This window comes from Ovis aries, chromosome 21, assembly GCF_016772045.2.
Source record: "Ovis aries strain OAR_USU_Benz2616 breed Rambouillet chromosome 21, ARS-UI_Ramb_v3.0, whole genome shotgun sequence".
In the NCBI taxonomy this organism is placed as follows: Eukaryota; Metazoa; Chordata; class Mammalia; order Artiodactyla; family Bovidae; genus Ovis; species Ovis aries.
The window spans coordinates 45,763,938-45,789,805 of NC_056074.1; the positions used below are offsets into that span (position 1 = coordinate 45,763,938).

General features: G+C 65.4%; 3 protein-coding genes across 3 annotated transcripts in view; all 3 read left to right on the forward strand.

Moving 5' to 3' along the window:
• Positions 1-272: 272 nt before the first annotated feature.
• Positions 273-6,862, forward strand: TH (tyrosine hydroxylase). Its single transcript, XM_027959751.2, has 13 exons — positions 273-385; positions 1,440-1,643; positions 2,388-2,562; positions 2,814-2,902; positions 3,095-3,162; positions 3,436-3,486; positions 3,803-3,948; positions 4,054-4,189; positions 4,312-4,381; positions 4,805-4,861; positions 5,061-5,156; positions 5,415-5,548; positions 6,470-6,862. Exons 1-13 carry the CDS (start codon positions 296-298, stop codon positions 6,627-6,629), a joined length of 1,476 nt encoding a protein of 491 aa, XP_027815552.1. The 5' UTR covers positions 273-295; the 3' UTR covers positions 6,630-6,862.
• A 2,021-nt stretch (positions 6,863-8,883) lies between these two features.
• Positions 8,884-10,153, forward strand: INS (insulin). The gene is made up of 3 exons (XM_027959829.2): positions 8,884-8,923; positions 9,309-9,512; positions 9,987-10,153. Exons 2-3 carry the CDS (start codon positions 9,326-9,328, stop codon positions 10,115-10,117), a joined length of 318 nt encoding a protein of 105 aa, XP_027815630.1. The 5' UTR covers positions 8,884-8,923; positions 9,309-9,325; the 3' UTR covers positions 10,118-10,153.
• A 665-nt stretch (positions 10,154-10,818) lies between these two features.
• IGF2 (insulin like growth factor 2) overlaps positions 10,819-25,868 on the forward strand; it is a 28,007-nt gene continuing 12,957 nt past the window's right edge. Inside the window, 2 exon segments of the mRNA NM_001009311.1 lie at positions 10,819-10,877; positions 20,296-20,515. The gene's annotated coding sequence lies outside the window, so the exon portion shown is untranslated.

The following is a 25,868-nucleotide window of genomic DNA, read 5'->3' on the forward strand; positions in this document are numbered from 1 at the left end:
GGCCCGGCTGCACCCCGCCCTGCAGAGCACGCCCCCGGAGCCCAGATGATTCAGAGGCGGGCAGGCCACCCGCCCGGGGGCCTGCGACAGTGGATGCAATTAGATTTAATGGGATAGAGCCCTTTCTCGGCGGCTCCGTGCTCCGCGCCCACCCCGCCTCCCTCAGGCGGCAGCAGCGGGAGGGAGATGTGAAGGAGGTGGAGGTGGGGGACCTGGGGGGCTCTGACGTCAGCCCAGCCTATAAAGGCCGCCGGGCAGAGGGCTGTGGAGACAGAGCCCGGACCTCGCCGGCACCATGCCCACCCCCAGCGCCGCCTCGCCGCAGGCCAAGGGCTTCCGCCGGGCCGTCTCTGAGCTGGACGCCAAGCAGGCCGAGGCCATCATGGTAAGAGGGCAGGCTGGTGCCCACGGGCCAGAATGAACCTGAAGCCCAGGGGTGACCCCCAAAGTCTGGCGGGTGGCCCCAGGCTCAGGGTCCACACGGACACCCGGGCCAAGGCCGGGCATCCAGTCCTGGCCACGAACGCGTCCTGTGCCGGACCTGGACGGTTGAATCTCTGTGCGGGTCCTGCTGGACCCAGTGTGTGTGTGACAGGGTCCCAGGCCCGGCAGAGGCTCATGGGGCGGGGGAGGTGGGCTAACAGGGTGCAGCCCCCGTTCTGCTGAGCGGAAGACAGTCTGTGCTCAGGGCCATTCCCACCCACGACCTGCCCGTCCGCCTGTCCACCCACCGTCCTTTCATCCACCTCCCACACGTGCTGTGTCCCACGTGGACTCTCCAGTCTTGAAATCCCCCTCCCGTCTCCAGCAACCCTGAGCCTCTGTGGCCGCCAGGAATGGCCACCACGGCACGGCCCACCCCATGGGAGCCCCGAATTCCAGGGAGCCTGGAGGAAGGGTCTCCAGCTCAGTCTCAGGGATGGGCTGGGATGATCGGCTCGTTTACAGAGCTTTAGTGAAAACGTGGGTGGAGTTCTGGAAATTAAATGTGCAGGCACTGTCTCAGGGGACCCGCTGTGCGGTAGAGGGTTGTTCCTTCTTCTGGGGGTCCCAGGGAGGTGGCCCCCACCACGGAGGCCCCTGACTCTGTCCACACCCTGCCTGAGGTCGGCTGGGTGCCGAGGAGGGGCTTCTGTGTTCAGGGGTGGACGAGGCAGACACACGGACCCCGGGGGCTCGTGGTCTCAGGGTTACAGATGGCGGGTAAGGTGCTGTCAGGCCGGCCACGAGGAGGGTCATCCCAGACTCCCAGACGCCGTGTCCTCTGGCCCTGGGGCGGCCCCGGACAGCTCCTGACCCACCGCCTCCAGTCCCCTGAGCTGGTCAGGTGGACGCAGAGGCCACCCTCGCCCCCGGCCCCAGGTGGGGCAGTGCTGGAGCCGGGCCCGGGGCTGCGGGCAGGCCGAGGGCGGGGGCAGCTGGCACGCCTCTCCCCACAGTCCCCGCGCTTCGTTGGGAGGCGGCAGAGCCTGATCCAGGACGCACGCAAGGAGCGGGAGAAGGCAGAGGCTGCGGCCTCATCCTCGGAGTCCGCAGAGACGGGCAGCCTGGTGGAGAGGGACGGGAAGGCGGTGCTGACGCTGCTGTTTGCCCTGCGGCCCACCAAGCCCCCCGCGCTGACCCGGGCCATCAAGGTGTTTGAGGTGAGGGGCGCTGGGGGCCATGGGGGCCTCAAGGAGAGGTGCCCCTCCCGCCCTGGGGGCTCTCGGAGCCTGGCCCCCCGCCCACCCTGCGCCCACCACCTCACTCCGGGTGGGGGGTGGCGTGGGTCCTGCAGAACGGCTGGTCCCCACGCCTGCAGGAGGCCTGTCCCCGGCAGCTGCTCTAGTCCAAGCAGGTTGGGCGGGGGGCAGGGACTGGCTCTCCCCACAGACGCCCGAAGACTGGACCACAGAGCCTGCTCAAGCTCCCGCGTGGCGGTGTGGCCTGAGGGCCTGGGAGATGGAGGCTCCCTGGTTGCTGGCGCCGCCCACCTGAGGGGGAGGGGATCCTTCCTACCATCCCTCCCCCCCCTACCCTGCTTGGCGGGCACCAGAGCCCCCTGACCAGGCTGCAGTGGGGTCAGCGCCCACCCTCAGTTGCGGGGGTCTGGACAGGGCCTGGACGAGGCCAGCAGGGAGGGATGTCAGGCCGCCTGCAGGTGGCCGGGGGCACACAGAGGCCCCGTCCGGAACGCTGGGTCTGGGGGACCCTGAGACAAGTGCATAGGCCGGGTTTTCCAGATGAGACCTGCCAGGGCAGCGGGCGTCGCCCGAGTCTGGGAGGTGGTCTGTGTGCTCCTGGCCGCGGGGTCCCGGGAGGGGCGGGGCAGCGACATGCGCCCCCTCCTCTGTCTCCATCAGTCCATCTGTGTCTGTCTGTCCCTCGCTCACCCCCTCGCCCCCAAGACATTCGAAGCCCACCTCCAGCACCTGGAGACCCGGCCGGCCCACCCGCCGCGGGCGGGTAGCCCGCCCCTGGAGTGCTTCGTACGCTGTGAGGTGCCTGGCCCCGTGGTGCCCGCCCTGCTGAGCTCCCTGCGCCGCGTGGCGGAAGACGTGCGTGCCGCCGGGGAGAGCAAGGGTGAGGCGGCCCTCCGCCCCACAGGGGGGCCGCGCGCCCTGGAGACAGGAAACCGCAGGGACCAGGGCACAGCCGGGGACCCGTCCCTGCTGGCCCGGGTGGGCAGCCTCCTGCTCAGCTGTCGGGGCCTGGGTCACCTCCAGTCCCCACCCCCATAGATGGAGCGGGAGGCTGCGGCCGCGGCCCCTCCCCGTGTGCCCAGCACTCACTCCTGTCCTTCCGCCTCCCCCCGCCCCCGCGGCCCCCCGAAGTCCTCTGGTTCCCGAGGAAAGTGTCCGAGCTGGACAAGTGCCACCACCTCGTCACCAAGTTTGACCCTGACCTGGACTTGGATCACCCGGTGAGCGGGCTTCCCCAGGGCTGATGGGCGGTGGGCGTGGGCCTGGCTGAGGAGGGCGGGTCTGTGGGCTGCTCGCCCCCCGAGCCCTGGCTGGGTGCAGGCCCCCAGGGCCTGCGGGGTCACCAGCCGCGTCCGGGCGGGGCGGGCGGGGCGGGGCGGGGCGGCCTCCGACCGCGTCCATTCCGCCGCCAGGGCTTCTCCGACCAGGCGTACCGCCAGCGCAGGAAGCTGATCGCCGAGATCGCCTTCCAGTACAAGCAGTAAGGGACCCCCGTGGGGGTGCGACCTCTGGGACCCAGACCCCATCCTCGGGCCCCACACTACGCCCCATCCTGGGAAGGGGCGGGATGTCCTTGTCAGGAACACCGCCGCCTCCGCTGTCCCCGCGGTCGCAGCAGGGAAACCTCGGCCCAGAGACACTGAGCCGCGCACCTCAGCCACACAGCCGGCGGGCGCTCAGCCTGGGCCCCTCCCGTCCACCCCCCACACGTCCTCCCCGAAGGGGCCTGGACTGACTGCAGACCCCTCCCCAGAGGCGACCCCATTCCCCACGTGGAGTACACGGCCGAGGAGACCGCCACCTGGTGAGACCCCGTGGCAGAGACGGGGCAGGGTGGGGACAAGGGTTCCGGGCAAGACCCACGAATCCCCGTGGGAGGCAGTGGCCTCCAGGAAGACAGACTACGTCCGAGTGGAGGAGGGACTTCCCGGGACCCCCCACAGCTCCCCCCCAAACCCCCCAAAGCCGCACCAAGTGGCCGGCTTCATGGGCCAGAGAGAGGCCTGCAGCGTGAGACTGCCGGGGGCCTGCAGGGGGCAAAGCAGAGCCCTCGGGGTGGGGGCGCTGCTGGGCGCAGGGAGGGTGGGGAGCAGGCGCCGGCCTGAGCCCCTGGCCCGCAGGAAGGAGGTCTACTCCACGCTGCGGGGCCTGTACCCCACCCACGCCTGCCGCGAGCACCTGGAGGCCTTCGAGCTGCTGGAGCGCTTCTGCGGGTACCGCGAGGACCGAATCCCGCAGCTGGAGGACGTCTCCCGCTTCCTGAAGGGTGCGGTGCCCGCCGGGGCCCCCGGGGGCGGGCAGCGTGCGCCGGGCCACGCCCTCCGCCCCACCCCACCCGCCGGGCCCTGACCGCCCGCCCCCGCCCCAGCAGAGCGGACAGGCTTCCAGCTGCGGCCCGTGGCCGGCCTGCTGTCCGCGCGGGACTTCCTGGCCAGCCTGGCCTTCCGAGTGTTCCAGTGCACCCAGTACATCCGCCACGCCTCCTCGCCCATGCACTCCCCCGAGCCGTGAGTGGCCAGCCCCTGCCCCGGGCCTGCGGAGGGGGACGGGAGGGCGAGCCTGGGGTTGGGGGGGCAGGTTGCCCGCCCTGGGGGGCCCCAGCCCCACCCACTCTCCGCCCCCAACACAGGGACTGCTGCCACGAGCTGCTGGGGCACGTGCCCATGCTCGCCGACCGGACCTTCGCCCAGTTTTCCCAGGTGTGTCCGGGGGCCTCGGGAGCCCGGCCACCCCCCGGGCTGGCCACCAACAGGCACTGCTGGTCTCTCCCACCACCCATTCCCACCCCCCAGAGCTACACAGTGCCCACCTGGGCCGTGAGACTTCAGGGTGCGTGCGTGGTCCTGGAATAGAGGGCTGGTGGCCAGGCCCACGCGGGGAGACCACCTTAGCTCAGTGTCCAGGAAGAACCCTCCCAGGGAGCCCACGGTCCCAGGGCCCAGGCTGCGGGCCGTGTCCCGGGCCTTGTGCTGCCACCTGCTGGCTCTCCCAGGAACGTCGGGGAGCGGTCCCCCCGGCCCCCAGCGGATCCCAGGAGGCTCTCTGCACCCTAGCAGCTTCCAGGAGACCCCCGGGCAGGGGCACAGACACCCCCAGCACCCTCACCGCTCCCCCCTCCACAGGACATCGGGCTCGCATCCTTGGGAGTGTCGGATGAGGAAATTGAGAAGCTGTCCACGGTGGGTTGGGTCCCCTGCAGGGCCCTGGGCTCAGGCCGGGCCCTCTTGTGCAGGCTGAGGTCTCCACTTCTCACGCCGTGACCCCCCCCCCCCACCGCCCCAGAGCCTGGCTCAGCTCTGCCTGGGGAGGGGGCGGTGCTGGGGCCTTGGTGAGCTGGTCAGCTGTGCTGACCACAGCGTTTCCCACCGACCCCATCAGCTGTACTGGTTCACTGTGGAGTTCGGGCTGTGCAAACAGAATGGAGAGGTGAAGGCCTACGGAGCGGGGCTGCTGTCCTCCTACGGGGAGCTCCTGGTGAGAATCCCCCTAGGGAGGGGCCGGGCCAGGTCCTGGCAGGCAGGGCCACCTTGGCCATCCTCCTGGACTCAGGCCGCCCAGGAGGCTGAGCAGGGCGCTGGCCTACTGGGGGGCGGAAGAAGCGGCCCCCACCCCTTCCCACGCGCACTGTCCCCAGGCCTTGGGAGGACCCCCGAGGGGGGTGCAGGTGTGAGTCTGGCCCTGGGGCTGCAGTCGCCTCGGGTCCTGAGAGCCCGGCCCCCCGCCTCCCGCCAGCACTCCCTTTCCGAGGAGCCCGAGATCCGGGCCTTCGACCCTGACACAGCGGCCGTGCAGCCCTACCAGGACCAGACTTACCAGCCCGTCTACTTCGTGTCTGAGAGCTTCAGCGATGCCAAGGACAAGCTCAGGTGGGCTGGGGCTCCCGGGCAGAGACCCCACCCCCGCCCCCCGCAACACTGTGCCTCCGAACTGGGCAAGCCAGTCAGCAGGCCGGGCCTGCGGACCCATTTCACAGGGGAGAAAGCTGGGCTCATCTCAGTTACAGCACCCCTCCTGCAGCGAGACCCCCTACAAGGCTGGGGAGGGGAGACCTGCAGGGCTGGCGGCCAGGCCAAGGCCAGACTTTCAGAAGGGGAAGCTTGACTCTGAAAGACAGCTGTGTCTGACTTTGTTAAGACGGGTCCTTCCTGGCCTCCTGCCCCCTGAGCACCTGGGGCTGTGGTGGGAGGGGACAGAGGGGAAGGGCCTGCTGGGATGGCTGAGGGCCAGGTGGGGAGCCTGGCGGGCAGGGAGTTTCCTGGGCTGGGGGCGCAGTGACCAGCATTCCCCAGGGGGGGTGGCAGAGCCCGACACACCCCACCCGGTCACCCTTGGGAGGGGCCTCTTTCTAGCCAGACTCCCACCGTCACGAGGGAAACTGAGGCCCAGGATCTACTGAGCCTGGAGCACAGGGGCTGTGGCTCTCAAGCGCGAGCTCAGGGACAGGGACGTAATAGACTCTCCAGAGCGCCTGTCTGGAAGCCTTCCTGGAGGAGGGGGCCTGGCTGTGCCTCCCTTGGGAAGGAGCAGGGCGGGATCGAGTGCCTGGTAGAGGTTCGCTTGGAAAAGGCCTGTGCTCCCCACCGTAAATACCCCCCAGCCCTTGCAGGACGTCTTGGTCCCCAGACTTGTCTGGGTGGCTGGACTGAATGAGCTTTGGGGGCCCAAGTGGCTCAGAAAAGTCCTGGGGTCTCTGAACCCTCTGTGATGGAGGAGATGGGCTCCAGCCCTCCAGCTGCACCCCGCTAGTGACTGAAGGTCCCTGCCGGCTGTCCCCCTCCCCCCCGCAGGAGCTACGCCTCCCGCATCCAGCGCCCCTTCTCTGTGAAGTTTGACCCGTACACACTGGCCATCGACGTGCTGGACAGTCCCCGCGCCATCCGGCGCGCCCTGGACGGCGTCCAGGATGAGATGCAGGCCCTGGCCCACGCTCTGAACGCCATCAGCTAGACGCGGGGCGCCACCCGCAGGCCCCAGCGGGCTGGCCTGGGGCTCCCAGCCTGCCCCCGCCTGCCCACATGAGGGGCTGGCTCACAGGGTGCCCCAAGAGCCCGCAGAGAAGCCCCTGCCAGAGGGCACCTGCCCGGCGCTTGCCAGCTGCGTGTCAGCCTCCTTGTCCCGCCTGCTGCCCCTGTGCTGCGCTGCCCGCTTGCAACCTCAATAAAAGAGAGACTCGGCCCTGAGTGCCCGCCTGGGGTCTGTGTCCATGCCGTGGGCTCAGCACACAGCCCCGGGCCCCCCTCACACTGCCCCAGTCCCGCTCAGAAGCTCCCCCGCTGCCGGCCTCCTCCAGGCAGCCCAGGGTCACCTGCTCACCCAGAGGACCCGCAGAGGGCCGTGGGAGTCGGGCTGAGCTGTCCCGTCTCGGTAGGGTGACGGCCTGGAGGCGGGGGGCTGGTCTGGGTTCCAGGGGCAGGGCTCTCAGCTCTGGTCTCCAAGGCAGAGCTGCAGGCTGGGCCCTCTGATCCTCCTACCCCACCCGCCTAGAGTGGGACCTGGGAACGGCCCCCACAAAGGACGTGCCAGCAGGGAACTCTGCTGGGCTGGCTCCGGGGGGCCTCTCCGGGCCTCAGTCACCCAGCAAGGCGGGCGGGTGCTGGATTCTGCGCTCCGCTTAGTTGCCGGGTTCGGACACAGCCTCCAGCTAGAGCCTCCAGCTTTTCCTCCAGGACTGGCCCTCGGAGCCAGCAGCCTGGGGCTTCCCGGGAGGCGGTTGGCGCCTTACTTCCTGCGCAAGGCAGACACCAGCCTGTCTTCCAGGCCCTCTCTCTCCCTCTGGTGCCCCCCATTGCCCCCTCGTACTGCCAGGACCCTGGCGCAAAGCTCTGGGGACGTTAATCCCAGAAATTCCTTCACGTTAAGACCTTCCAGGCAACACCCTCCCCTCTCATCCTCCCTGGGGGTCTGTCCTTCCAGCCGCGTCTCAAGTACCTGGTTGTGACCAGCCCTTCCCTAGTCATGTCCCACAGCCTGTGCGGCCCTCAATGGGGTCACCCCTGGAGTGACGTGCCCCACTGAGACCCCGGGGAAGGGCTGATGGCTGGCTCCCCTCCCTCCTGCCCCGCTGGGCCCTGGGCTTTGCCCTCCCCCTGGGTCTTCCCACGTCCAGCCCCTGCCCGGCACACCCCTCTCAGAGAGGCCACGGGATCTCTCCTGGCTGAAGGGGGGCTTCCAGACACTGTGATGTCCTGGGAAGGCAGGGCCCAGCCCCTTCCTTGCAGTCGGGGAGCCGACAGGGTCCAGGGCTCCCCCAGGGGCCCGTCAGGGGGGTGGGGGCACCGCAGGGGAGTAGCCAGATAACAGCTGAGGGACGTGATGGGGCTGTGGGGTGCGTCAGATGGGCTCAGCCCTTGGGGACGTCCCTGGTGGCTCAGTGGTAAAGACTCTGCTGCCAGTGCGGGAGACACAAGATCCCTGGTCTGGGAAGATCCTGTACTCCTCGGAGCAGCTAAGCCCGAGTACCGCAGCTGCTGAGTCAGTGCCCTGGGGAGCAGGCCCCCTCTCCAACTAGAGACACGAAGCCCCAGGGTGGCCAAACGCTAAATAAGTAAATAAACGTATCAGAAAGAAAGGGTCCAGCCGGGAAGAGGTGGGCAGGGGCTCCAGGGAGAGGGGTGGGGCCTAGAGGGCAGCTGGGCGGGCAGGTGGGGGCCCCTGCGGCCTCTGAACGGAAGATGAGAAGCGGGGCCAGCCTGAGGGGCCTCACGGCCGTGGGTCCCTGGGCTCAGCCCCTCAGCGTCCCCTGGGAAGCCGGGGGTCTTGCTGGGCTGTTGTGCTGGGGTGGGTGGGTGGGGCTGGGACAGTGGCCAAGGAGAGACATGCCCGCTGCCCACCCCACGGCTTGGACCATCGCTGGGGCCTCGGGGGCAGCCCAGGGACACAGCAGGGGTCCCCCTTTCGCCCCACTGCCTGGACTAACGTGGATGATGGGCCCAGGCAGGGCCGGGCGGAGGACTTCGCCCCCAGCGGTGCGAGGGGACAGCTTGGCATGGATTGGGCCCCTCATTAAGACTCTAATGACCCCACGGCCCCGAGAGGTGCTGACGGCCAAGGAGAGGCTCCCACAGCCCTGGCAGCGGGGAAATGATCCGGAAACTGCAGCCTCAGCCCCCGGGCCATCTGCCGCACTCCTGGAGGCCCTGATGAGAGGCCAGGTGGTGGCGGGCTCAGGGGCTATAAAGCCGGCAGGCCGTGGCAGCCCCCTGCCCTCAGGACCGGCTGCATTCGAGGCTGTCAGCAAACAGGTCCGTCCTTGGGCTCTGCGTCCGCCTGGGTCTGGGGCTGCTCCGCTGGGGCTCAGGGCATCAGGGCCCAGGTCCACCGAGCAGCAGGAGGATGTGCGCTCTCTCAGAGCACCCTGGTGGGGGGCACCCTGACTGGGAGCGCTGGGTTAGAGGCCCTGACTGGGGATGCTGGGTTAGGGGCCCTGACTGGGGGCGCTGGGTTGGGGGCCCTGGTTGAGGGGGCTGGGTTTGAGGGGCAGGCACTAGTTGAAGGGGCTGGGCTGGGGCCCTGGTTGAGGTGTTGGGTTTGGGGGGCAGGCGCTGGTTGAGGGCGCTGGGTTGGGGGCGAGCCCTGACTGAGGGTGCTGAGCGCCCTGCCCCAGCCTCAGCCCCCGCTGCTGCCCAGGTCCTCGCAAGCCCGCCATGGCCCTGTGGACACGCCTGGTGCCCCTGCTGGCCCTGCTGGCGCTCTGGGCCCCCGCCCCGGCCCGCGCCTTCGTCAACCAGCACCTGTGCGGCTCCCACCTGGTGGAGGCGCTGTACCTGGTGTGCGGAGAGCGCGGCTTCTTCTACACGCCCAAGGCCCGCCGGGAGGTGGAGGGCCCCCAGGGTGAGCCCCCGCTCCCCCCCCCCGGTCCCCCGGTCCTCCCGGCCCCTACCTTGGCCTCCCGCTGGCGCCCAGCAGGAAATCAAGAGAGATTTTTAAAAAGGAAGACCATGTCCTGTCCACGTCCTGGAAGGGACCAGCTCCCTAGGGGCTAAGCCATGACGACCCCCAAGGGGGCCTCACCCCATCTATCCTGCCTTCTTACCCGGGCCCCCTCGCCTCCTCACACGAGGGCAGCTCTAGGGGGGATCTGACGATGCGAGGCCAATCCAGGGGCCGAGGGTCTCGGTGGGCAGCCCTTGGTGGCGATGGAGTGGTGCCCATGGGAGACGCCCCGTCACCCGGAGAGAGGGCCCCGTCCCGGGTGGGCTGGCGGGGGGTGGAGGGGAGGGGGAAAAGGGCGCCTGGGCAGGGCCCCGCTCCAAGGCCAGGTAGGGCGGGCAGGGGGGCGTCCGCTACCTGACCATCTCCCTGCAGTGGGGGCGCTGGAGCTGGCCGGAGGCCCCGGCGCGGGCGGCCTGGAGGGGCCCCCGCAGAAGCGTGGCATCGTGGAGCAGTGCTGCGCCGGCGTCTGCTCTCTCTACCAGCTGGAGAACTACTGTAACTAGACCTGCCCCGCCGCCAATAAAGCCCTGACGAGCCCGCCGCGTCTCTGTGTGGCCTGGGGTCCCGGCGCCCTGGGGAGGGGGCGGGGGGGGAGGGGGCGAGGAGGGCGGGGCCCCCGGCCCGAGACCCCTTTCTGGTCTCACTGCGTCGGCTTTTCTGAGCTGCCTCCACACGTGCTGGGTGCACGAGGCGGGGCCCTCCAAGGTGGCGCGCTCCCGTCTTCAGGGGTCCTGCTCACAAGGTGGGCTCCACAGGGCACCTGCCCAGGCCACCACCCGTCACACCCAAGAGCCCGGGGCTGCCGGGGTTGGCCAAGGCTCCGGAGGTCAGCGGGTGACCTGGCTGTACCAAGGTCTGGTCGGCCTGCCAGCCGGCCAGGCCAAACCAATCTCCTCCTCTCCTGAAGGCGCCACCCGGGCCGGGGCTTGGGGTGGCTGGGCCTGGGGCTGGGCACCTGGGCTCCCGTGGCTGCAGACCACTCAGATGCCAGCCTGGTGCCCGGCTGGCGGGGCAGTCCTCTGTGTACCCCAAAGGCTCTCACCCTGTCACCCCCTCCTCGGGGCTACATCAACACCCCCCAGGGCCTCCAGAAGGCCCCGCCCCTTGGGGATGGCCAGGGTTGTGCAGGCAGGTGGCCGGCCGGACACTGGACCCGGAAGAGGAGGGAGTGGGGGGGCTGGGATGAGCAGTGATCTGCCCGTAGGCTCACGCAGGTGGCCCTGTGCGCGCAGATTGGGGCAGGGGTGCCCCGCAGGAGCTGAGGTATGTGGGTGCCTGGAGCGGCCTGGCAGGGGGCAACTGGGGCTGGGAAGTGGGCTGGTCATCACCAGGCTGCCCTCAAGGCCCTGCCAGCTGGTGAGACCCTGGGGACCACCTGGACACTCCCCCTCCCCCTCTGGTGCCAACAGACTCTGTAGAGAGGGCAAGGAGGCCTTTAGGGTCCCGGGGTGCATGGGGCCGTCCCAGTATGCCCTGGTGCAGGATGCCCTGGGTGACATGGGCTGGGGGCTCGGGGGAGGGGTGCACGGGGGCAAGGCTGTGGGTCACGGTCCCCCGGAGGGGCCTGCCTCCCTGCCGCCTCCTGAGACCCGTCCCAGCCCTGAGACCAGGGACCACCCCCCCCGAGTCTCTTCCACCAGCCCCTGGGCCTGGGTGATGTGGTTTTGAGCAGGAGGGCTGGAGGCCCTCCACACCCCTGGCAGGGACAAGGTCCCAGAGGCAGGGTGGCCACCTGGGCCCCTGGGGCCAGGACAAGGTCAGGCTGTATCTCCTGTGCGGTGCCCCTTGACCGCTGAACCCCAGACACCCCTGCTTCCCGGAGCCTGCACGCCCCCCGCGGCAGCCCGGCCCACGGACCTTGGCTCTGCCACCCACCCAGGCCCCGGCTCCGCCCCTTCTGGGAACTGGCGGCCCGACCTGGGCTGCCCTTGGGAGCTGGGCCTCACTGGCCCGGGGGCTGACGGTGGCCGCCCGCCGTGTCCAGCCCTGTGTGTCACCCTGGCATGGCCACGGGGGGTCCAAGGACCGAGTGCGGCCCCCCGCACACGTCTGGTTCACTCCCCCGTGTGTCTGTTCCGCATTGCACTGTCCATGCACGGCGGGGCTGGGGCTGCTCCTCCTGTGCTCCTGGTGGGGACCTGGAGGCTGGAGTCAGGCCCCCTGTTGTCCACCCACTAAGGACGTTTGCTGGGGTGGCTGCCTCCAGGCTAGACCCCAGATTGTGTCCGTGCCTGGCACAAGAGACCTGGCACCTACAGCTGGCCATGTCTGCCTTCTCCGGGTGGCAGCACATATTTTCTGTCTTGTATTCCCCGGTGGACGCTAGGATGCTGGGGTGGGCCCCTGCCCTTGAGGGCCCCAGTGCCTACTGAGGGCCAGGCCGGGAAGAGGGAGAAAGACCAGGATATGGTGGCTTGAGGTCCTCCAGAAGGCCCCGTGCAGAGCCCAGGCTGAGCCCCCAGCAGAGTCTGTGTCCAGCTAGACTGGGAGTCCTCACCTTGGAGCCCCCTTGACCCTGGGAGGGTGGGTCCCTGTGCACACCAGGCGGGCAGTCAGAGCGGTAATTTGCAGGTAGAACCAGCAGAGGGCACCAAAGCCTCACTTTTGCGGCACTTCCTTTGCGCTGGGCGCCAGTCCCAGCGGTGTGCCCTCTGCAGGGGTCTGTTGCCCCCGCTGCCTACATGACCAAGGGCAGGCACGCAGGGGCTGTGCGGGATGCCCAGCAGGCTGGCTCCCGGGGGCTCTGGAGGCCGCAAAGCTTAGGAAGGAGAGACGGTGCCCGAAGCCTCACCCCACCTGCTCAAGCCACCCCTCTAGAGCCCAGGCTCTCTGGGAGAGCAGCTGGACAAGGTGCCAGGTCCCCAGCATTCTGGACTATGTCTCCAGGAGAGTCTGACCCTCTGGCTGCAGAATCAGACCTGGACCGGGAGGCTGTGGGGGTGAACTCCCCCTCTGCCCTCTTCGCGGCTGAACAAACCCAGCCTCTGCTGAGAGTCTCCCGGGCCTGGGGGAATTGAGGCTGGGGGCAAGGGGGTGGTTGTCGCCGTCAAAGCATCCCTTGCTCTACTCGTAGCCACCTCGACCCCTGGAGCCAGAGGCTCACGCGAGACGGGGGCTTTGAGGATAGGAACCGGGGCCCAGGAGGCCACAGGCGGGGGTCCAGCTGGGTCAGGGTTCTTTCTCGTGTCCAGGTCCGTCTGCTGCCCAGTGCTGGGAGCAGAGAGAGGCCAGTTCCAGAGAGGATGTTGGGGGCAGGGGGTGGCCAGGGGTCCGGGAGCTGTGGAGAGAGCCAACAGATAAGCGGTGGGGGTGGGCACCCGCCTGCCCCTCCCTCGGTGCTGTGGTTTCTGGCTTCAGCGCAGGGTGGCGAGGCAGAGGCCCCTCCCCACGGCCCCCTCCGCAGGCAAGCGCCAGCCCCTACGCCTCAGGTCCTCAGCTCACCTCCCCCCGGGCGGTCCCCTGGCCCCTCCCCGCAGAGGCTCAAATGCCCCGCTCTCTACCACCTGCTGCTGTCCGGGATCTGACCCAGGCAGCCCATGGAGGGGTCCCCGATGCGGCCCCCAGAAGCTGGGCCTGGGATTCTCACCACACAGTGCCCACCCTCCAAGGCGCAAGGCTGAGATATGGGATCTGGGGGCCACCCTTGGGCCCTCAGGGTTGGGGTAGAGGTGGGTGCAGCCTCCGAGGCCCCCCTCACCTAGAGATGCTCAGACCCTGGGTCATCCGCTCCCAGTGGAGCCCAGCTCTGTGCTTTGCCAGAGACGAAGATGGGCCTCCAGGCCCCCAGCCCGGGGGTCCAGAGCGCATGAGCCCCGGGCGGGCCCACCCTCCACAACCCTCAAGGCCAAGGCTGCTGAGCCATCGGAACCTCGCGGCGCCGGGAGGGGCGCATTCCGCCCGCCTCACTCTGACCCCCTTCCCAGCCCATCTGTGTTTTTAGAAAACAGAGCCGGCATCCCCAGGTGGCTGTGCAGCCCAGGGCTGTTCACACTGTGTCTCAAAGCACACGGCTTTCTTCAAAGTCCGGCCTCACTTCAGAGCTTGACCCCATTCCAGCCCGGCCTCCCCCGGAGCACCCTGCCTGCCCCCCACACCCGAGGCCCGCTTGCCCGGGACCTTGGAAGTCCCCTTCCCTCTCTGGGCCTCAGGTCCTGAGCTGGGGTCAGGCTCGATAGGAGGCTCGGTGGGCAGTCAGAATAGGGCAGGGAAGAAGGGAAGGTGGGGGCCCAGCTGAGCCCAAGGCCCTGAGTCCACAGCCCGGGCCTCCCTGGCCTCCCGACCCTCCGCGGTCCTCCGTGGCCCCTCAGCCTCCTCCGGTCCCCTACACTATCCACGGTCTCTCAGCCTCCTCTGACCCCCTTCGTCCTCCATGGAGTCTCAGCCTCCTCTGCCCCCCTTTGTCCTCCATGGAGTCTCAGCCTCCTCTGCCCCCCTTCGTCCTCCATGGAGTCTCAGCCTCCTCTGCTCCCCTTCGTCCTCCGCGGTCGCTCAGTCTCCTTTGACCCTCTCAGCCCTCATGGCCTCCCCAGCCTTCTCCACCCTTTGTAGCGCCACCTGAGTCTCTGGCTCACCTGCCCACGGAAGGCCTCCAGTGTCAGGGAGAGGGAGGTGGTGGAAGGCGGGCTTCCTCCTTGAGGCCTAGATGACAGGTCTGTGTTTGGCTGCCTGCTGGGGGTGCTTCCTGGACCCAGGTCCTGCTTTGGGGACAGAGAAGCAGAGAGGCCAGGCTCAGTGGCGGAAGAGCTCGCAGAGAGTCAGGAGACCGGAAGGTCCAGCGTGCCGCCCTCCCGCCGCACAGGTCGGAGGAGGCAGAGCAGGCAGGCTGGGAGGCATCCTAAAGGAGGTGTCCCGTGTCCCCATCCGGCGCCTTGACCTTAAGATCAAGTCCACGCTCGCTCTCACTGCCGCGGGTGCAGACCAAACCTAGGGATAGCCGTGGGGCAAACACAGCTGGTCCCGCCTTCCCTGGCTCCAGCTGGGAGCTGTGTTCATGCAGAGACGCCATCCTCCAGGTCTGGGCACAAAGACGGCCAGGTTGAGGTCTGGAGGACACAGGGGGCCAAGTCCTGCGGGTGCCCCAGCTCCCCAGAAGCCCTCACCGTGCTGAGGCCAGGAGGGTCCACTCCGGGCCAGTGCAGGGCTGAAGGGTGAGAGCTGGTCAGCAAGGCAAGCTGGGCTTAAGTCCTTGCTCTGACTGCGTGGTTTGGGTACAGTTACTCAGCATCTCCGAGCCTTGGTTTCCTCATCCATCAAAAGGGAAACCACGGAGATTCTCCCTGCTGTGGCTGAGGGTCCAGCGAGGTGACATGTGTGAGTGAGGGGCCCCCAGGCCTGTTGCCGTGGCGACAGCGGGCCCTCTGAATCGCATCCTCGGCCCCCGCCCAGTGGAGCAGGCCATGGCCTCAGACGTCCTCCTCAGCCCCAGCACGTGCCGTGTTGGAGCCTGTGGGCCGGGCGTGTGGGCGAGGCGGGCCCAGGGTGGGCGGCCCACACAGGGCATCCGGACTCCGGGCTCTGCGTCTCCAGCAGGTTTCTCCCTCTCTCTGGGCCTCAGGGCTCCGCAGGCCCACTGCTCCTCTACGCAGCAGAGGCAAGAGGCAGCTGACGCACTTTCCACGGCAAAGGAGCCGGCTCCAGGGCTCCCAGGGTGCCCCGTGGGTGCGGCTGCCAGGCGGACCAGCCCCCCAAGGGAAGAGGCCCAGGGCTCGGGGGCCTGCAGGGCCCCCATGTCTTGAAATGAGGTGGAGGGCTGGTTGGGGGAAGGAGAGTGCGTCCCAGGGGGGCCGGGGGCTCCTGTGTGCCTGGGCCAGACTTCTGTGTGCTCAGAGGCCAGGGCCAGACTCCCTCCCGCCACACTCCGGAGCCCTCTGAGGTGGCAGGTTTCACCTGCAGGGGATGGAGGAGATGACGGGTGTCCCAGGACCAGCCTGGCAGTGACTCAGCTACCGACACCCGGGAAAGAATGCCCGTGTGGTCAGGGGAGTCGGGGCAAACGTACCTTCGCACTGAGACAGCGTAATGATAAGCAACGATACACAGGTATCAGCAGGTGGATTGGGCTGGGCGCCGACCTATGGGCATCCAGGCACCAGCACGGCAGCCTGTGAGGTCAGAGGGACACGGATGCCTGGGGGCGACAGGTTCGCTCTGCAGCCTCTGGGTCCCCTGCCACCCCGTCCTCCCCCGGTCCTCCTGCTCTTTTGCCCAGGGCGGCCTCACCCTGGCCTCTCCGGCCGCCTGCATGGAGGTGTCCAGGTCACCTGGTTCCCGACGGTGCGGGGCTCTTGGGACACCTAGTGATGTTAGGATGTCAGGATGGGGGCTCTTGGGTTTGGTGAAGCGGCTCCTCTGTTAGCCTCCCGGCAATATCGATTTCTAGAAAAGCCAGGTGCTTTCTAATAAGGCTGTGGTTGCATCTCTTGATGTGGCCGCGAGGTGTCAGGCTTGGGTCAGGTTTGGAAGGTAGTTCAGGGAGCGGGAGTCAGATGCCAGAGTCAGCCCCCCACTGCCGCCCCCGCGCTGGTTTCGGGGACCCTGCCTGAGGAGGCGGCTGGGGGCCGGCTGGGTATCAGATACCTATCTTATATCTATCTGTATCTATCTGATTGTATTCAGGTATGAACACAGTGCAGTTTTCTCTAATTCCCAGAACACAGTGGATGTTTCAGGAAGGCGTCCCGGGCTCAGCCGCTTGGGTCACCCACCTTGCCACACCCTTGGGGTTGGGGAACCCTCAGGACCTCCCTCCACCATCGATTCTGTAATGCCAGGGCGGGGCCCTGATGAAAGCCTCAGATCCGAGTGCAACGGTGCAAGGCCCACCTGAACCCCAGCAGTGCAGGGGGCCTCTCTCTTGTGGGAAGAATGTTACTGGTTTGCCCCCCAGCCCCCTTCCCAGGGTGCCCCAAGTCACCCCTCAAGACCTTTCGGGCATGCGCTGTAATTCTAAAAGTGGCCACGAGGTGTCAGCATGAGGCCGCTTAAGCAGCCAAATGGAGGCACCTTGCAGAAGGGACTGATTTCTGAGAGCCTGTCAAGTCTCTCCTGCATAAACAGGATCTGACCAGAACCCCAGGCCGGGGTAGCCCCCTCCCAGGCCTAAGAGACAGTGGAGCAATGAAGTTTATGTCGTGAGGTGTCCCCTGCACCCCAAATGTGCCTCTTCCATCCCACTTCACTGTCTCCCCGTAGGCCTTGTGGTCCCACCATAGATGGTAAATAGAAGGTCAAGCTCAAGGTCACAACCCTCATAGCCGCTTTGCCTCCAGTCTTGCCTCAGTGGCACCAAGCTCTGGTCAGTCCCCCGTGGGGCCTCCCCACCCGGAGCCCCTTTCTCTGCTTGAACACTCTGGGGTTCAAGGTTCTGATGGAGTAAAACTGCCCTGTATAGGTGTGGTCCTCTCTGGGGCTGTGCCAGAAACAGAGGTCTGGACCAGGGGCAGGGCTCAGACCCAGTGCATTGGTTTAGAGGTGGGGACTCCCACATTTCCAGGAGTTTGATCTGTGGGTTTGAGATGCTTCTCCCCTTTCAGCCCCTTAGCTGCCCACCTTCTTGCTTCCTTTTTGTCTTTATTGAATCTGTTACAATATTGCTTCTGCTTAATGCTTTTGGTCTTTTGGCCTTGAGGCATATGGGGTCTTAGTTCCCCTGACCAGGGACTGAACCCACAAGCCCTGCACTGGAAGGTGAAGTCTTAGCCCCTGGACCACCGGGGAAGCCCCCACCTTCTCAATTCGAGGATTCCCCCTTTGGTGGGCCTCGCATGCAGCCTCAGTATCTGGCATGGGGTCAGCCTTTTCCCCTCGCTGGCCCCACCTTAGGCGTGGGGAGCCCCAGCTAAGGCTTCCCATATGGATCTGCAAGCAGCTCCCTTGGGACATCTGGGCACCTTGCAGCAGATGCCAGGGGGCGGGGGCATGTGGCACAGGCTGTGAAAACTCTAAGCCATAGAGTCCCCAGACAGGGCCAGGGTGGCAAGAGCAAGTGACTGCTTCACCCCTAAAAAATGGGTATTTCACACACTGACTCCCCTCTGTGTGCGTTGGGCCTGACTCAGGACCTCTGGTACCATTGCGTTCCTCATCTGCCCAAGAGCCCAGGGAAACGCCCACCTGCCCTCCTCCCAGAGGATGGTATGGCTCTGGGACTTTTGTGTCTTGTTTAGGACACTCCCACCAGATCTGAGTCCCCCCACTCCCCCAGCCAAGTCTGACTCTCTTCCCCACTGAAAGCCCTGTCCTCTCAGCAGATGACCTATCACTCCAGCTAAGAAGGAAGTTCAGATGAGGGCTTGAAAGATGAAGGGAGAGGAGAGAGTTAAGCGCCAGCACAGCCTGGCAGTCGGGGGCACAGGGGCACAGGGAGGCTGGGGACCGCGATCTGCAGGGAGCCGCACACATCGTCGCCTCCGAGGACACCTTGGTTCTGCCTCCTGCTCCACCTGAAGGCTCAGAGAGGAGGTTTAAGTTCCCAGTGAGACTTGGTCCCGGCCGCGTGGGCCTTCACTCAGCTGTTGACTTTTCTGGGTCCCAGGCTCAGCTGGGGTTCTGGCCGAGCTCAGAAGGCCGTGGACCCCAGTCATCCCTCCCAGGGGTGCCTGTGAACAGGATGCGTTGCTGGCCACCTGCCATCTCCCGCTTGCTGCAGCACCCTCGGTGTCTTGCACCGCACCTATGGGGTGGGGAGGGGGTGGCGTCAGACGCCACCAGGGGAGAGAGAAAGCCCCCAGGTGAGCCCCCTGTCTCTGGAAGAAGGGCGAACCTGGCCGCCCTGTGTTGCAGCTGCATTGGGAGCACCTGAGGAAAGATTTTTCTGACTGTTCTCGAACCCTGATTTTTCCCCAAGATGCCCCGCCCCCATTTTACCCATGCCACGCCCACTGGCCTGCCCGGTGATTGCCAGGTGTCAGTCAACGGAGGCCCCGCCCACCCTCAATCCCCCTCCGCAGAGCCCCACCTCCCAGCTGGCAGCGACTACTTCTGGCTAATGCCCATGCCCACTAACGCCTTTCTGCCAGGCTAAGGGTGGGCCAAGTCTCCACCCTCTGATGCGCCATGCCTTCACGTGGGAAGGGGCCAGAGCCGGCTGCTCCAGCAGGCCCAGCACCACCAAGTTGGCGCAATTCTACCTAAATTTGGAGGGGCTTGGGGAACGGCATGGGGTGGGGATGAGGTGAGGGGCACACTCTAGGTTCCGCTGGCATTTGGGCAGGTGCTCCGTGGTGGAGAGGCTCTTCTTCTGGGGGCCATTACAATGCATGCTCTAAAAATGCCCTTCACTGTCTCTCCAGCCTCAGTCTCATCCCCCTCCTCTGCCTCCCAGTCAAGCCTGCTGGAGGGTCTGAGCACCCCCTGCCTTGGCAGCGACTGCTACTATTGGCCCAGCCAGCGCGCCCAGCAGTTCCAGCAGAGAGCCTGGGGCACCAGCGACATCCCGGTCCTCTTTATCCACCACCCCAGAGAGCTTCAGCAACAACGCGGCAATTAGGGCGCAGGCGCCTGGGCGTCCCTCCCCGGCACGGTCCCCTCTAGGTGGTAAGAAGGCTGCCTTCTGAGTGCCCAGGGGTAGGGGGCTGGGGGCAGTTAACAGGAGCGGGAGGGCCTGCGCTGCCAGAGGACTCCAGCGAGCTTCCACTTTGGAGCAGACAGGACAGGTGGGGAGGGAGCCCTTCAGGGCAGCTGCCCAGAGCCACAGGGCCTTTTGCATGGAAAATACACTTTCCTTCTCTGAGCTGGCGAAATGGGAGGGGTGGGCTGGAGCATAAGGCCACTGTCTTCAGCTTGAGGGCACAGCTGCTGTTGGAAAAGTAAAAGAATTTTCCTGTGTGAGAGGTTCCCTCTGGCTGCGACCCGCCTTACCGGATCCCAACCAGAGACAAGCAGGACACTGCAGGGGCGCTGAGGCCCTGGGTTTGGGAGTTATTTTCATACCACGTAAAAAGTAAAGCTTCCCTCTGTCCTCACTCCCTACACCACCCCTTCCCCCAGAGAATCCCACCATGTAATTGGAAAGGATGGTGAGAAGGACGTTGAAGGGGCGCTGCCCCTTGAGGCCCCAGAGCGGGATCTAAAGAGGAACGTTCCTGACAGGGTGCCGGTTGCCCTGGGCCACCCCCCCCCCCCAGCCTCCCCTGCCCTGGGTCATTCTTGTTTTGCGCGTGGAGTGTGCCTCCCCTCCACCCAGACTCCCCGTGTGGCGTTTGTGGGGAAGGGGTTCACTTTCCCAGAGAAGCAGTCTCCCCCCACCCTCAGCTGCCTCCCCATGGCAGAGCTGTGTGTGTCTGGCTCCCTCCTCGCTTCCGTTCAAGGTGGGGATGTGCTGGGGCAGAGGGGGCAGGCTGTGTGTGCAGCCACTAGCCCCCAAGCTCAGGCAGAAGTCCGCCACAGGGCGGGGCAGCCTGTCCCATGGACGGGTCCGTGGGCACCTCTGCAGGCCTGCCCATGGGGAAGTCCAGCTATGGGGAACTGTGGACACTTCTCTTCCTCCCTTCTTCAGAAAAGGCAGAGCTGGGCGGCCAGAGGGACAGGCAGGGGAGCCGTCACCCAAACCTGACAAGGTGACCCGAGGGCCTCTCCACCTGACAGCCAGTGGAGGGGCAGGGGCCAGGGCCCTGGCTGGGTGTGTGCACATGTGTGGATTTGTTTTAAGACACCATCTTAAGAACACCCCTCTCTCCCCCAGGGGACGAAGAGTCACTGTTCACCTTGAGGACGAGGAGGCGGCCTTCAGCTCCCAGCCCCAGGGCCCCACACCCAGGCCAGGTCAGCCCTTTGCCCAGGCTGCCCCCCGGCCAGAGCCTGCAGCAGGCCAGAAACCCCAGCCCGGGAAGTCAGCTGCTGTGACCCGTGGCCCTCAATCCCCACCTGCTCAGAACTGAGGCCCACGGCCCCAGCCCGCAGAGGTGAGTGCTCCTGACGCTCCCAGGCAGGACCGCATGCCTAGTCAGCGCCACAGGCTCTGGACAGGGGCCTGCCATCCTCCAGGGCTCAGAGCCCCCTCGGGCAGCTCCTGTGGCCATCACCCCTTTCCCAAGGAGTGGGGCCACCAGGGGGCTAGGGTCATATCAGGGTGACACAGCAGGAATCTGGGTTCCAGTGGTCAGCTCCTGGGGGCTCAGCTGCAGGCAGGGCAGGCCCCCTGCTGCCTGGGCAGAGTGGTCCTCAGAGGTGTACTCCTGGTAGGGCAGAGGAAGGGGGAGCAGGCAGCCCAGGGGAGAGTCAAGGGTGATGGGTGAGGGCAGAGCTGGAGGAAGGAGCGTGCAGAGATCTCCAGCAAGTTGAGGGGGAATCCTGGGAGGCCCCGGGAAGCTGGGCTCAGCTGGGCATGCCAGACCCGGCCCTCCCTGCCCTGGGCCGCTGCTGTGGGGCCTCGCACGGGTGGTTTGACCTCTCTGTGTCCTCATCTGTCAAAGTAGGGGGACAGTCACAGGGCGGTTGGTTACTGTGCGAGGTAATGACAGAGGCTACCAGCTGGGGGAACGGAGGGGGACAGTGGAAAGGCTGGGGGGCGGCCAGAGCCTCCTCTGACACCGCTGGATGGAGCCGGGGTGGGGGCAACAGGCTGAGCTGCCCCAGAGCGGGCTCGATCCAGGGTCTCTGGAAGCGGAGGAGCGGGGGCTGTGTTCCCGGTCCTGACCCCAAAGCCACAGAGGTCACTCTTCAGGGCTTGCTGTGGGGGACCCAGCAGGTGCTCCCTTGCAGGCCGATTTGCCCACCGGAAAGAAAGAGAGAGAGAAACCGAGAATGTTTTTCAAAGGTGTCCTTAGTTCAGACGCTACATAAATTGGTACAACCACAGTCACGCCTGGGTCCTTGCAGCTTGGGGGCCGGGTGCCCCACACTCCTGCAGCCGACGCTGGTCCATCGGTCAGGGGCTGGCGGTGCCTGGGGCGTTGGGTGACTGGTGCTGCCGTCGGGTCCTGGCCTTCTGTCTGGCTGGGGCCTGGGTCCCCGGGCTTCCAGCCTTGCTGCTGGGAGCAGGCGCATCCCTCTGACATCCAGGGCAGGGTCTTCACCCGGGCAGCGCCCGGGCACCCTGTGGGGGCTGAGGGAGGGGGCGCTCAGGGGACTCCTGGAGAATGAGCCGGGTTTGTAAAATGCTGGGCTTGGTCCCAGGGAGGTGGGGAGCGGCCAGCTTGGAGCCAGAGCCGGGGAAGGAAGCGGGGAAAGGGAAGGCAGGCTGCAGGGCGAGCGGGAGCAGGGAGCCGCTGCAGAGCCGGAGCCTGGAGCCAGGTCGGGGTGCGGGGCTGGGCTTCCTGGGGTGAGTCTGAGTCTTCGGGGTGACTGTCCTCTTGGAATATGGCTGGCACTTGGCGGGGGTGGGGGGTGGGGTGCAGCGCAAACCAGGGCTGCTGCAGAGCTGGAGGGAGGGGCAGGTGATGGTGCTTGGGGCCAAAGTTTCCACCAGCCAAGCCCTGTGCTGGGGGAACCCCCAGCCCCACAACATACCAGGGCTGTGCCCTTCCTACTGCGGTGGGGGACTAGAAGTTGGGGCGACCTGGGTGGCTGGTCTGGGCTGGGGGTGGCCAGTGCCCTTTCTGAGCCCCACGGTGACCAGGATCTGCCCCCAACAACCCTACCCCTTTAGCCGCACTTGTGACTAAATAAGGCGAGGGCTCAGCCTGCAGGCCTGCACAAGGAGGAAGTGCCTCTGTGCCCCCTCCTGGCCCGAGGCCAGCCCAGCACCCCAGGGTGGCCTCAGCTTTCCTACCTCCAAGGTCCAGGCACGTGTCTCCCAGCACTGGGCCGCAGCTTCTCCAGGGCTGGCGCCTGTTCAGGACTGAAGGCAGGGAAGGGTCCCCAAAGGGCTCCCCCCCACCAGCAGGAAGATGCCCAGAAAGCTGACTGGCACAGGCCTTACCCCGGCCCCTCTGCCGTCCCCAGCCTGGGAAGCAGGCCTGGAGGAGAGGTGGGGAGCCGGGAGCAGGGCGAGGAAAGTGGAGACCCTCACCCAGGACTTGAAATCCGCTCTGGGGTCCCAGGGATCTGAGGTCTGCAGACAAACACTAAAAACACTCCTCATCCCCAAATGACAACTGCCACATACAGGGGAGCCACCCTCCCAGGCTTCCCTGGGAGGCCCCCTCCTTGCCCTCCCTTCTATAGGCACAGGCCTGACCGCCAGGGCCTGGGGACTGCAGAGGGCTGGTGGGGAGGGAGCGGGGGCAGTGATGGGGGGGGGGGACAGGCCAGATGTTCTTGGAATGGACACGGGGTGATTGATGTGGACTGGAATTTGAAGGGGGAACATTCCCCACGTGCCTTGGGCTCCGGGTGGGAAGTGGGCTGCTTTTTTCATGGTGTGTGTGGGGGGGTCCTCCCCATCTTGCCAAACTCCTCTGAAAGAGCTGCCTCAGCCCTGCACAATCCGCACACCTGTCCAAGGGCATTAACCCCTGCCTCCCCAGAGGGTCAGGGTTTGAGGCGCCTCCTTTCTAGCTGGGGCCCCTTTGTGGGGGCAGGTGATGGCTGGTTGCTGGCCCTGAGACCCCATCACCCTGCTGCCCCCAGCAGCACCCCCTTGCTGGCAACACCCTCAACCCACAGATGCGCAGGGGGTGGCCGCCCCCTACCCGCAACACTGCCTAATTCCAAAGGGGTGATCCGGTTCCCACCAGTGTGGTGGGGCTGAGTAGGGTTCAGTACTCCTCTTGTTTGTCTTAAGGAACTCGACTTTCACAGCCGGGAGAGGGAGGCTTGCGGTGAACGTTCTCTTAGAGAAAACGAAAGGAGACCCCTGACCCCCACCACCATCATTCCTGTCTCCCCCCGCCCCCCCGCGCCCCCATTCTCTTCCTCTTCCCTAGTGCTTCAACTCTCCCGCGTTATCAAACCAAAATTGGGTTCGCCTTCGTCGAGGGGCCCGAGAAGGCCCGGACGGCGCTCGCGGAGCGCCGGGGACGAGCGGGGACGGCCGCCGGGGGTGCTCCGGGGCCCCCCAAACCGAGCCGGGGACGAGCCTGCCCGCGGCGGTCGCCGGGCCGCGGCTTCGCCTAGGCTCGCAGAGCGGAGCGCGTGGGGCGCAGCGGCGGCGGGGAGCCCGCGGGCCTCCTCGGAGGCAGCCGAGCAGGGAGCCCAGAGCCCCCGGAACGCCAGGGAGCAGCGCCCCGGCGCTCCCCCGCCGCCCCGGGGTGCCTCCCTTCCACCCGACGCGCTGCCGCACGGAAGCGCTGTCAGGGGCCAGGAGGCAAAACCGGGAGAAGCGACGTGCCAGCCGCGCCGGGCGGCGGGCGTCCCAGGGAGCCCCGCGTGCTGCCCTGGAGCCGCCGCCGCCGCCGCGTGCAACCCGCGCCGCGATCCCCGGGGAGGGCGCCCCCGCTCCGCGCGAGTCCCCGGGGCGGCGGATCCGCAGCGGCGCGGTGCTTCCCTGGCTTGGAGCTCAGCCTCGCAAACGAAGCTCTCCATCCCCAGGGTCCCAGACCACCGAGCGGCATCCCCCGCTCCTGCTGACGGCAGGCGTTATTTTATTTTATTTTTTCTGGGCTTATTCAAATTTAAGGTTTCCTCCCTGATCTCTCCCAATACATTCAGCATTTCTCCAAGTAACAGGATTTTTTGTTTGTTTGTTTGTTTTTGGACATTAATTTCTGGGGACCTGAAAACACATAAGCCCCTACTGGCTTTTCCAGGTTTACACTAAGGCCTGGGTCCCCAAACTTACTGAGTGTTTTCTCCCACCCAGGCTCTTCATTTAACATTCCCCCCCCCATCCCACCCCCACCCCCAGGTTCTACAGAGTTACACAGTGCCAAACCCTATTCAGAAAAATTTAAACATTAACTCCAGGTTCTGGGCTCAGGCTGACTCCCCAGGATGAACCCGGTGTTTTTTTGGCATTAAGGCATCTTTACCAAAGAAGAGGACTCTTTCCCTGTGTCCCCATAATTTTGGTCGACAGGGGCTCCCAAGCTTACTGCCCCTGTCCCGGCTCCCCCTTGCCAAAGCCCTGTTCCCCGCTTCATTAGAGTTCAGGACATAATCTGCTGAGTTCTACAAATGTCTTGGCCCCAAACTGGGTTATCTAAATTTTAGGGAAAGAATCCCAGGTCCCCCCACCCCTGCCACCCCCTCACAACAGACGGAGCAGTTTCCCCAGGACCCTCAGAGTTGGAAGGTTGCTGCCTGTGCCTCACCAAAATTTACGCATTAAACCCAAAGCACAGTGACCCTCTTTTTGAATCATAAACAGTGTGTGCTCTGATTTCCTGAGTTCCACAAAATTGAGAAGATGGTTTCTGGTCCCCAAAACTCACCGAGCAATTTTTTTGGTGGGTCATAAAGACATAGGGCACTCATTTCTGGGGCTCTCTAAGCTTCCTGCCACTAATCAGGTTCCTTGAAATTTAGACGCTGTTACCCAGGCCCCCCAAACACACACAGCACTTATCTGAGGTGTGCTCAGTTGTGACCGTGGGTCAGGCCGGTCCCCCCAAATCACATCTCTCTCAGGTCCCCGGGGTCAAACCAAGCACAAAACAAACCCTTGCACAGAGCCTATATCTTGTTTTACCAAGTTCTTTTGAGTGACCCAGTAACCAAATATTCTGAATATTTTCTCCGCCTCATAACATTCTGAATATTAAAAAATTCCCTGGGCCCCACGAGCTTACTGACAAGAATCCGGGTTTCCTAAAATTCAGCACTGATCCCAAATTCCAGACCAACCCAACCGATACTGGACCTTTTCCCGGTGCCCTCTGTTTGGACACACTGGGCTCTCAATATTAGGCATCGCCCTCTCTAAGCTCCCCAAACACATTCAGTGTCACAGAAAGGCACTATTTCTCGGGTCCAGAGCATTTCTCCAGGCACTCACCGAGTCACCCCAAACCCAGTCAACACTTCCTGGGTCTCAGACACTGCCGATCTGCTGTAGACCACCAGGCCCCACCACCTAGGAATTCTTAATCCTTTCCCCCTAAAACTTCGATATTGACCCTCTGTTCTCCTGGGGACTTTGAAAGACTCCTTTGGAGCCCAGATTCAAAAATTATTTTCTGGGGCCTCCGGATTGCGATGCTGCCTGCTAGCCCTCCAAAATAAACTGAGACTTTTTGCCCCTTCTCCACAAAACAACTGAACTTTTTTGAGCACTGATTTATGGGTCCCCTGATTTTATGATCCTTACCCTGAGTCCTAAATTTAGGCAATTTTCCACAGGCCTCCCAAAATGAAATTGCCCAGATACCGAAAAATACCCCCAGGTCCTGGAAATCTCAGGTATCCTAGGCCTGCGTCCTATAAGACTCCTTGCTA